Here is an 11379-nt window from a genome sequence, read left to right as displayed (position 1 = left end):
GCTCAGAGCCTGGAGCCTGTTTCCCATTCTGTGTCTCTCTCTCTCTCCGCCCCCCCCCCCCTTTTGCTCTCTCTTTCTTTCCCCCCCCCCCCCCACAAAAAAAAAAAGTTGGAAACTTAATTATTCAAAAGCAGGAACACCACGGGGTGCTGCTGACCTGCCTAAACCCTTCAGCACCCTTCCTGCCCTTCCTGCCGTGGCCTGGAATATGTGCTCACACCCTCCCTCCTCTCACCCTCTTCCTCCAGTTCAGAACCACACCTGTTCCAGCCTCAGGGCCCTTGCCCGGCTGTTCTCCCTTCACACACCGCCCCCCCCCCCCCGCCCCCTGCCCCCACTGCTTTTGGAGGGACTGCCATCCATGCATCAGCCAACCAGAATTTCTGCAGCTTTCCCTGCTACAAGGCCACAGGGAGGAACCCGCAAGAGCCAGTCTCTGCCCCCTCAGAGACTCCAGTGCATGGGGAGGGGGACAGGACAGCCACAGAGGCCAGTAATGACAGTGCCTGGGAGCACGCACGCACAGAGGCCCAGAGGCACTCTGGGGGTCTGAGGAGGGGTGCCCCGCACCATCCTCCCCAAAGTGCGTTTCAACCACAGCTCCCCAGATCCACCCACAGGGAGCCAGGCCTTTGAACTCACCAGCGAGCAACCAGCTGGCCGGGGGCGGGGCCCCAGAAAGGTCACGCACGGTCCCCAGGTGGACATTGGGGCGCCAGCTCGCGGCCCCTCGAGGACCAAGAAAGCCTGCACTGGCTTATCATACAGGCCTCCCAGGGAGGCCCCCACCTGGTGCTCCTGGGAACACCCCACTGAAAATCCCTCCCGGGCTCCTTACGGTGAGACCTCCCCTCAGCCACCTTCAGAGGCTCCTTTCCTGCCCTGTTTGTCCCCAACCCACAGAGGCGGACGGGGAGCGGTGGGTGATTCTCAGGTCTGGTCCTCAGGACCCCTGCCCTGGATGGCCCCAGATGTGTGCCCTGGGCTAGATTCCCTCCTGGGGAGTCTATCCAGGGGCCCCTGGATAGAGCCCCTGGGAGGGGCCCCTGGGAGGTTTGAAGCGGACCACAAGATGTTGAGACCGTGTCAGCACTCCAACTTCTTAGGACTCGCTGGGCCTCAGTTTCCCCTGCAGAATGGAGGAGTCATGCCTTCCTCCCAGAGGGACCGAGTGAAAGAAGGCACAGGTGGCTCCCAGCTCATGGCCAGACTGCTGACACCAGGCCTATGGACCTGGTGGGGAGGGCGCGGGATGAAGTCCTAAGGATCACATGCTGCCTGGTGGGGCAGACGGCCGAGTCCCGGCAGGACAAACTCAGGACTCTGAGGCCTTGGAGAGAGAAGGGGTGTGTTCAGGGGAGGGGAGGTGGGGAGGCCAGCTCTGCCCCCTCCAGCCTTTTCTCTGTACCCACAGGTCAGAGCCTGCTGGCTCCGGCCTTCCTCCCGTGTCCCACCTGCCGTGTGCGGTGATGGTCACATCCGTGTGTCTGGGCACCTGTGGAGAACGGGAGGGTTCCTATCCTGGGGTCCACAGAGAAGTCTCAGGGAGTCCATGAACCCCCACAAGTACCGACAAAATGCCACATGTGTGCAGGGCCCTGCGTGTGTCCTGGGAGAGGACCCTCAGCCTCGCCATGCTCTCGGAGGAACCCGGGAGAACCCACAAGTTTATGAAATGCTGAGCGAAGGGTCACCGAAGGCCGGGGTTCAGGAGACCGGGCCATCCTTCCCTACCTCTGCATGACTGTGAGACCGCGGGCGCCTCCCTGGGCCTCAGCGTCCTCAACTGGAGAGCCAGGGGGTGGCCGAGATGACCGTCCCGTCAGGAGGCGCCCTCAGCGGGTGCTGCAGACTGCTCTAGTGTGCCCCCTCCCCTCACCGGCCCTGTGCCCTCGCCAAGCCCGGCCATCCTATGAGCATGCCCTGTCTTACGTGGGAGCGCATGCCCTGCTTCACGGCGCTACTTTAAAAACTAGAAGGAGCAACGTTGGGGCGCCTGGGTGGCTCAGTCGACTAAGCATCGGACTCTTGGTTTCGGCTCAGGTTCGCAGGATCAAGCCCCACGTTGGGTTCTGCGTGGACAGTGCGGAGCTTGCTTGGGATTCCCTCTCTCCCTCCTTCTCTGCCTCCCCATGCTCTCTCATGCTCTCTTTCTCAGAATAAATAAGCTTAAAAAAATAAAATAAACAAAAGGAGCAAGGACTCTGGGAAGGCACATAGGCCAGTACCCGGAACAAAGCGGACGTTCAAAAACTGAGAGTGTCCTTCTTGCAAAGGAATTTCCACGGCTCTGGGGTCGACGTGAGCATGTTTGTGCTTTGGAGCACTTTCAAACTGAAGTCCGTGAGACCCTGTAGCGGGTTGGCCAGTGTCCCCCAGACAGACACGTCCACACCCTAACCTCAGTGCCTGTGAATGTGTACTCACACGGGTAAAGGGTCCCTGTAGGTGCAATGAAGTTAAGGATCTCGAGAGACCGTCCTGGATTTGGGCTGGACCCTAAATCCAGGGACTGGCGTGGCCGTAAGGAAGGAGGAGGAGAGGGCAGAGACAGGAGGGGCTGCATGGCGACAGGCCGGCACACGGCAGCTCTCCTCCTTGCTGTAACATGGGCACAATGCTTAAAAATCTGCAAGTCTATTTGTTTTTGGGTTTTTTTTTTTTAATGAAGTACAACATGTACTTCATGAACCACTTGACCCGGAGTTTGAAGAACTGTCCAGAGCAGCGGCTCTCGGCCCTGACGGCTCCCATCACGTTCCTGGGCCAGGAGGCCACCTTCCCGGAACCAGGCTGCTGTGGTGCCAGGCAGAACCCCAGCAAGGCTCTTCACGGCCACCCTCTCAGTGATGCCCTGGATGAGTGAAAGATTCTGCATTTCTAAGGGGATGATCTCAAGGGGACCATCCCAGGGATTCTGCTGTGCACCTGGGGTTAAGAAGCACCAGCCTTGGGGCACCTGGGGGGCTCAGTGGGTTGAGCGTCCAACTTCAGCTCAGGTCATGATCTCACGGCTCATGAGTCTGAGCCCCGCGTTGGGCTCTGTGCTGACAGCTCAGAGCCTGGAGCCTGTTTTGGATTCTGTGTCTCACCTTTCTCTCTGCCCCTCCCCCACTTAGGATCCTGTGTCTCCCTCTTTCTCTCTGTCCCTCCCCCACTCACACTCTCTCTCTCAAAAATAAATGGACATTAAATAAAGAAGCACCAGCCTCCAGCCGTGCTTCTAAAGGTGCAGTCCCCAGACCAGCAGCAGCAGCACCCAATGAAACTTGTTGGAAATGGACATTATCAGACAGCATCTCCGGCCAGAAATGCAGGGGTGAGGCAACAATCTGCTTTCTGCACCTTCTGGGTGATTCTGACACAGAGTCAAGTTTGCAAAGCACTGGCCTCGAGTAGCAACAGTGGGGGACCAGCAGCCTGCCCAGCCAGCAGCGCAGATGACCCTGGGTGTTTCCAGAGGCCTCCAGGAGCACCAGGGAGCTCCCCTGGGTCACCCCGGGAAGGTGGGAGCCGGCACATGTTGACAAGGAGTGTCATGATTCCATCACAGAGAACATGCCTCCTGCAGGGTCAACAGACTTGGGGCAAAAATCCCCTTCCCACCATCGGAGCTCAGCGGACCCCTCCCCTGGGATGCCTCTGCTGCTCAAGGACACAGACGTCCCCCTTCCCTTCTCAGAACCCTCACCTGCAGTGTTTCCATCAGTCCTCAAACTCTGGAATGAGAAACCCCTGATTACTGTACACATTTTTGTCTCACATCCAGACTTTTTGCTACAAGTCACATCCCCCTGTTCCTTGTACATTCCTGCAAGCTATGTTCGGCACACTGGCTGCTACTGACTGAATGTCTGTGTCCCCTAAATTCAGAGGTCATAAATGAGATGGTGTTAGAAGGTGGGACCTTCAGGGCTGCTGAGGTTATGGGGGTGGGGCCCTCACAAATGGGATCAGTGTCCTGATAAAGGAGCCCCCACTCGGCCAACATCTTGATCTCAAACTTCCCAGCCTCCAGAGCTGGGAGAAACACACACTGTCATTTAGAAGCACCGCCCACCCCCCCGACCTGTGGTAATTTGCAACAGCTCGAACAGACGAAGACACAGTCAGACTCAGCAACTATTTCCAGGTTGATTCACTGAAGGTCGACCCGAACTGTTCTGTCTTTGCACCTCGCACGTAGTAGGGGCTCAGTAAATGCTTCTCAACAACCCAACAAATCGAGCCAAGGCAACCGTAGCGGTAAAGAGAGTTACGACACGGGTAGATAAAGGGCTGCTTGTTTTTCTGCATCTTTTCCAGCACTTTGGAACGCTGCTCACTACACAGTGCTCCAGCCGTGTCCTCCAGCCATGGCTGCATCGCAGCCTCACATCATGAGAACACCCTTGGGACGGATTCACTTCATTCTATGCCATCCGCCTCACTCATGGGAAACACTGGCAGGGCCTCTTACCAGCAATGACAGCACCAAGAGCAAAACAAACCCCATCAGGGACTTGTAACAGTGATGCCTTCAGAGAATTTTCAGTGAGGTTGACCTTTCAGTGAGGCAGGAGGGTCTCAGGGAACATTTTCCCTTTAACTATCAATGCCCGGGTGTAAGTTCTTGTAATGAGATGGACGTGTGGCAGGATGGTGAGTGAAATTACCCCGTATACGGCCTTGGCACACTTCATTCACTCCACAAACAGCATGCTGGCACCATTGTAGTCACTGGACACACGGTGGTGACCAGCATGGACCCACCCCTCCCTGCGTGAAGCTCACACTCTAACAGAACCTTCTGTGGCGGTGGACACATTCCGCATGGTCCATGAGAGCCGCCAGTTCCGTGTTGCTATCAAACACTTGGAATGTGGCTGCTGAGATTGAAGCACTGAATATCTAACTTTCATTTCATCATAATTAATTGAAATAGCCATATGTGGCCAGCAGCCACTGTGCTGGGCAGGGTTGTTCTAGATGAGTACTCCAGTGGTGCTGATTTAAGGAGGAAGGTGGCCCAGTAGTCTTTCGCGGGTTGGTACAGACAAGACCATTCCTTTGCCTGCCTCTGGCGCACCTATAGCCATGCACCGTCCGTGAGAACTGAGACACACACAACCTGAGGTAGAGATGAACCTCAGACTCAGAGCACCTTGTACAAGTCTTACCAAAGACCTCACCTGGACCCGCCCCGCTAGCCAGGAGATGCTCTCTCAGGTCACCAGCAGACACCTGGAGGCACCCAACTTTTTTGGAAAACAGGACAGTATCGAGATGCAAACAGCCAATGCCCCCGGTGGTGGTATTCCTTGGAGTGTGGCCCCCAGACACCAACAGGGTGGGAACGGGCAAACTTCTCACGGCCAAATGTGCTGGACGGGTCAGGGCCAGGCAGTCACTGGCCGGGAGGCTCAGTTGGGCACCCTGGTTGTTAGAGGCGGTGCGGGGGAGGAAGGAGAGCAAAGCCATGGCGGCATGTGTGTGGCGCTCTCCAAGGTGCTGAAGAGACCGGCCGCTCCCCTATCCTACGCAAAGACTCGGTGGACCCAGAAAAACCCCTGGTCTGATGCCTAGAGCCTGTTTGAAGCACAGCCAGGACCCCAGGCAGCCCTTGCCTTCACCCACCACGTGCCTCACACAAGCCAGGAGACTACAAATCGGCGAAGTGGCTGGTCTAAGAGAGGGTGACCACTGTGGAAATTCCAAACACACATCGCCCCCTGTGGATCCCACGAATCCACATATCCTGTGATATGTGGTCATCAAAGGACACTGTGAGTGTTACATCCACAGCCATCAGCCCATAATCGATAGCCAGCTGTCCTTACGGTTGTGCAGGCCCGGGGGGAAACCGGGGAGGGAAAAGAGCCCCGGAGAGATGCAGCAGAGGCTCCTGGCCCTGCCCGACAGCTGTGTTAACTGTTTCCGTCAGCCAGGGCTGCTCACTAACGACCTGGTGGGGCAGCTATTTCCAGAGGGTGCTGACCCTGGCCTCCTTGCCAGCTTGGGGAGAGCTCCTGATATAAAGCGCCCAACTCTGGCTCCAGGGCTATGTTGGGTGAGGGGTGCTCAGTAACACTTCTTCCTCAGCTATTATTGGCAACAAAGAACTAGTTATTTGCTTTTTCTTCCTGCTTTCACCTCCCGGAGCCTTTTCCCTTGCCAAAGTGGCTGAACCAGAATCTCTGAGGAGATGCTTTTATCTCCAATAGCTGAGTGCTTCTTTTGTTTCTGAAACGAACTCCCATTGGCCTATGTCTGGTGTCCCCGACCTGCTTCCTCCCGAACCTGGGACCTGGCACTGGGATTTTCTTTTTTAAAAAGGTTGCCTTCACATATCCACGGCCTAGCATCAAAAATACGCCCAATGGTCACTTATTTTGATTGGATATGGGCTTCTTCCCCCCTTAAAAGGGGGCATGAACCGCATAAACATGTGTTTAAAGCGGAAACTAAGCCTCCCGCTCCATCGCTCCATCTGTAACCTGAGCCTCGTCGTGTAAGGCTGGCACTCTCCCCGCACAGGCACAGGGGCTCCTGGAGCAGGAGTCGGGAGGGGTTTGGAGGGTACACGTGGCTGTGTTTTGGGGGACGGGGTGGAAACATCTCCGGGTGACAGGTGTATTGTGCGTGTGTGTGCGCGCAGGCGCAGAGGGCCTGGGATTTTGACTGTGGGCGTGTGTGATTTGTGTGGGCCGAGGGATCTGGGCCAGTGAACGGAATCTGCATTTGAGGGGGGAGGCCTGGTACGTGAGATGACTCACATCTTTCGGGCTGTGGGAGGGTTTATTTGTGGGGGTAACTTTGGTCCGAGGGGTCCTGTGTACATGGCACCAGGAGGAAATGTTTACCTGTGTGGCCAAGCGCAGGGGTGTAGAGAAGTGGAGAAGGGGCAATGCGTGCAGGCGGGGCAGCAGGGGGAACACCCGGGTGGGCGCCTGTGCCTTTGCCTACAGCTCCTGGCTGCCGCGCCCAGAGGAGAAGCAGGGTGCGGAGGAAGAGGAAGGAACGAGGAGGTAGTTTTGCACAAGGGAGTTTAGAGAACGTGTTCCACACAAAACCACAGGCTCTGGAATCGCTGTCCTGAGTGCGAATCCTGATGCCGCCCTGCACCCACCAGCCAAATCATCTCATCTCTCCACGCCTCTGCTTCCCAGTGTGGGAAATGGGAAGGACAAGAAAATCAACCCTGCATCAACCCAGGTACGGGAATGAAGTGCTATCATCCTGCAAACACTGGCCACACGGCTGGCACACGGTAAGTGTTTAATATCGCCACTTATCATCATTTTCGTTATTACCATGATCACACCTGGCTATCGGTCCTGGTAACGGTCACTGTAAGCGACGCTCATTGCACGTGTGCTGTGATAAAAGAATAGCGATAAGTAAAAGTCAATGCTCACTACATTCCTGGCACAGCCACACAGGCCACCTCAATTAATCCCCACCTACTTCACAGATATTATTACCAGCCCTTCATACAGATGAAGAAACAGAGGCTCAGAGAAGTCAAGTAGCTTGTCTGAGCTCACAAAGCCCAAATGGCTGCAACTCAATACAGCATGTGCTCGTGCCACCCCGTGCCCCAAGGCCTCACCCTCTCCACAGGGTCACCCCACAGACCGCAGAAGTCACTCAGCCCACGTCCACAGAAAACGCCTGCCTTGCACTTGGGGGAGGATAAACCTGGAAGGGGAGGAGTTGGCAGAAGCGGCCCCAGTTGAAATGGAGTCCATACCAATGCCAGCCAAATGTAGAATATGTTTGCCATGAGTGCATCATTCATGAAAATCGCCGTTTCCCCAAGTCAGCACTGGAACCTGTGCTGAGGTTCAGGAGCTGTGCTGATACCTGCCCCATATTCCCACCCCTTGTGCAAAGGAAATGTCAGACTGGAGTCGGGACCGTGAACTCATTAAGCCTCCGCCTGCCCTCCCTGGAAGCATGAGCCGCCACGCCCACCGGCATCCAGACCCAGAGCTGCGACACCCCCACTTTGGTTCTGCTGGCCTGACGGACTGCTAGAGGGCACATATTCTCCACAGTCACTTCCTTCCTGATGAGAAGCACAGACCGTGTTGCAGAAAGGTGGCCCCAGATGTCTGGCCTGATTATCCCAGGCCAAAAGGGTCAATTCGATTTTCCATCATGCCATATCACCAACCAGAAGGGAGCAGTCGGCCCTGGCGTCCTGTGCCTGTAAGCCTGCCTCGGTTGGCCTACAGGTGGTGTAATGTGGGGACACATCAAGGTTCCAACCGTGACTCTGCTGCCACAGGCTGGGGGGCTCTGGCCTGTCCCATGGGCCCCTGGGTCTCTCTGGCGTCATCTGTAAAACGGACATGGTCCCCCCTCTCCACCGTGGGAGACTCCAGCAGGGCAATGTGGAGGGAGGGAAGTACTTTAGGGAGCAGAATCCCGTGTCACTGACTGGATAGGGGATAGAGATCCAAGAACACTGACCAATGGAAGGAAGCATTTCTCACGTCAACATATTGAACCCCCTAAACTCATGGCCAGCCACAGCATCAGATCCTCTCCCCCTCCCCGCACCCCCCCCCCCACCCGGTAAACACGATGGAATCATCACCTTTCCCTCTAAAGTGGAAGCTCTCTGAGGGCAACAACTTTTGTCTGCTTCACTCGCGGCTGGTTTCCCAGAGCCCAGAGCACCCGCTCATAGCAAGTGCTCAGTAGATATCTGTTGAACGGAGAACGGATTTCTGGGGGCCACCCAAGATGTCTGGGGAAGCTGGGCAGCCTAGAGAGCTGGACCTCACTCTTAGATATTCCAGGGAGTTCCACAGAGACAGGGGCTTGGCTCCTCTCCTCCCCAGGCTCCCATGTGAGGCCTAGAAACCACTTTCCTGGCTCAGGCACAGCTGGGAACACCTCTGGAGGGACTGATCCGCAGAGCAGCATGGGCAGAGCCCCCAGGGTGACAACTACCCTTGGGCTCCCAAAGAGCCCAGCTGGGAGCGCCAGGCTGCTGAGCCGCCCACCTCAGCCACCCACATCTGCTGCCCAAGCCTCGCCGTGTGCACGCGTGCGCGCACACACACGCGCGCGCGCACACACGCACGCATGCACACACACGGCCCAGAACCCGGAGAGGGCTGTCTGCTCCGTCCAGCCCCTGCACTCCAGGGTCCAGAAGGCTCTCCAACCTGCTCCATGAAAACAACAACAGCAAAGAGGCCGCCTGGGACGGGGCTGGGCACGGCTTTGACAGGCAGGAGCATTATATAATTAACTGCCCCCCACGCCTCCTCCCCTTTGAGTAATGATGAACCCTGCCTCTCAGTTGCATAAGCCAAAATAATAATTACTCTCCGGCCCTCCATCACTCCTGGATGTGGCCAGGGAGCAGGTGTCTAGTGCCTGCTTCCTAAGATGTGGAGGCAGCAAGCCGGCAGGAAGAAGACCACACGTCCGTTCATGATTTCCATGCCCAGCAGAAGCACACAAGTCACTGCTGCGCCCCACGCCTTTCCCAGGCATCCATGCCTGAAAAATTAGCAAGCCGCCAAGAGGGAGGCACAGAGCCACTTCTGAGGATAAGCTCCCAGGTGGGGGAAGGGGGCATCTGGAGAGCAGGCTTGTTCGGGGTCTGGCTTCCAGGAACAGAAAATGCTCCATGCCTGTCGGATGCAAGGAGGAGTGGACACCGGAGTGTCCGGGACAGGGGCACAGCTGCAAAGGAGCCCCGGCCGAGGCTCCCTGCACGGAAACCATCTTACAGCCAGGACAGGCGGGAGGGCTCAGCCCCGAATGTGGTGGCATGTTACAATGAAGGCACAGAGCATTCCCTAAACTAACGGCGAAATGATTCAGCCACTGGAAGGCGAGATTCCTGGGCCTCCTCCTCCCTCCCTCCAGCAGCCTCTCTGGCTGCGCTAGCCCGCGTCCAACCACCTAGAAGTTTATTGCCGTGTTGTGTTGCTTTGGGTTTGTGCTCCTCTCCCAATCGCTCCCTTTCCATTGGCTTGGGTTCATGAGGACTAAGGGAGGCCTCTCGGCACCGCAGGAAAACAAGAGGCAGAGCTGGGGCCCGACTCCCGGAGGCCAGCACTGAGGGAGCTCTGCCAGCAAGGGGGAGGGGCCCTCTCCCAGCTCCCCTCTGCCCTTGGTGGGTCCCAGAGGAGGCCGTGAGCCCAGGGCCCAGGGCGAGTCTGGCCTTTCAAGCAGGTCTCTGGCCTGCGCTTGGAAGATGCACTGACCCTCCACTCAGCTCCACGGCTCCGGGGCTGGCTCTGCTCCTGGAAAGCCCCCAATACCCTTCCCCTGGCACAGGGGCGCTGTCCCCCCACCAGGCCATGGGGCAACCTGTAGCCAGGGCAACTGTGGCCTCCAGGAAGCCCCAGGAAATGCCCCGGGTGCTCACTGCCCCCCAGCTGGAGGGAGAAGCTCAACTTCCCCAGAGGTAAACAGAAGAGGCAAGAGAAGAAGGTCCCTCCTCCTCCTCCCCTCAGCCCCTGGCCCGGCCCCCCTCCCCCCCCCCCCACACCCCGGGGCGGCACCTACCTCCATCTGAGTAGGTCTCCGTGCCATAGCCGTCCTGCAGGCCGTTGCTCCAGGTCCCTTCGTACTTGGCCCCGTTGCCCGTGCACTCCCGCACCCCGTAGCGCCCCTTAAATCCGTGCGTCCACTCGCCCTTGTACACCCACTTCCCCTTGCTCTCCAGGCCGATGCCGTGGCGCTTGCCCTGCGCCCAAGTGCCCTGGTACGTGTTGCCGCTGGGCCAGGTGTAGACGCCCAGCACCTCGAAGCCGTGGCTCCACGAGCCGGTGTATTCGCCTTGGCCCTTGGGGCCGGTGCAGACGCCATGGCCGTGCGCCTTGCCGTCCTCCCAGCCTCCACAGTAGGACCCTCCATCGTCAAAATTAAACCTACCCCCACTGGACATGCATGTAACTCGGTTTGCAAATCCCGCAAACGGTGAAAAAAAAAAAAAAAACCAAGGCGATCAACAAACCGGATTCTTGGTTGGCTGGCTGGCTGGTTTTGTTTTGCTTTTTTTTTTTTTTTTTTTTTTAAGGAAGAATAGAGAAAGCGAAAAAACACAGCGAGCAGATCCCGGGCGGCGGGAGGCCGCGGCGCCGGCTTCGGCGGAATTTAAGTCAATTGGGGGCGATTATTCCTTTTCGAGCTGCGCCGCGGAGCCTGACCAGCGTCTCGCGCTCCCGCTGGAGACAGGACCGGAGGGGAGGAGGGAGGGGGAGGGGGGGGGGGGGGGGGGGGCGGGCGGGGGCAGGAGCAGGAGCGTCTGGTGCAAACGGCTCCACCTCAGCGGCAAGTGCCCCTCGGAGGCGAGCCCGCCGGGCTGGCCGCGCAGGCCGGGGCGGAGACGGCGGGCGGCTCAGGCCCGGGGCGCAGCCCCCCACC

At 57.7% G+C, this 11379-nt stretch overlaps 1 protein-coding gene across 10 annotated transcripts in view; it reads right to left on the bottom strand.

The window, feature by feature from the left end:
• The window catches only part of JPH3 (junctophilin 3), a 162759-nt gene that overhangs the window by 64261 nt on the left and 87119 nt on the right, over positions 1–11379 (bottom strand). For 2 of the 10 annotated variants that reach the window (XM_040443283.1, XM_040443292.1), the window contains exon 1: positions 10519–11372. The exons of the other annotated variants lie outside the window; for them this stretch is intronic. In XM_040443283.1, coding sequence (XP_040299217.1) covers positions 10519–10900 — 382 coding nt within the window. In that variant the 5' untranslated portion in view covers positions 10901–11372. Of the gene's footprint in view, positions 1–10518; positions 11373–11379 lie in introns of those variants that run through there. 10 annotated transcript variants of the gene reach the window in all.

This window comes from Herpailurus yagouaroundi, unplaced genomic scaffold, assembly GCF_014898765.1.
Source record: "Herpailurus yagouaroundi ecotype Mexico unplaced genomic scaffold, PumYag 190, whole genome shotgun sequence".
NCBI lineage: Eukaryota > Metazoa > Chordata > Mammalia > Carnivora > Felidae > Herpailurus > Herpailurus yagouaroundi.
The sequence above is the reverse complement of the archived record's forward strand: the minus strand, read 5'-3'. Positions and strand labels throughout refer to the sequence as shown.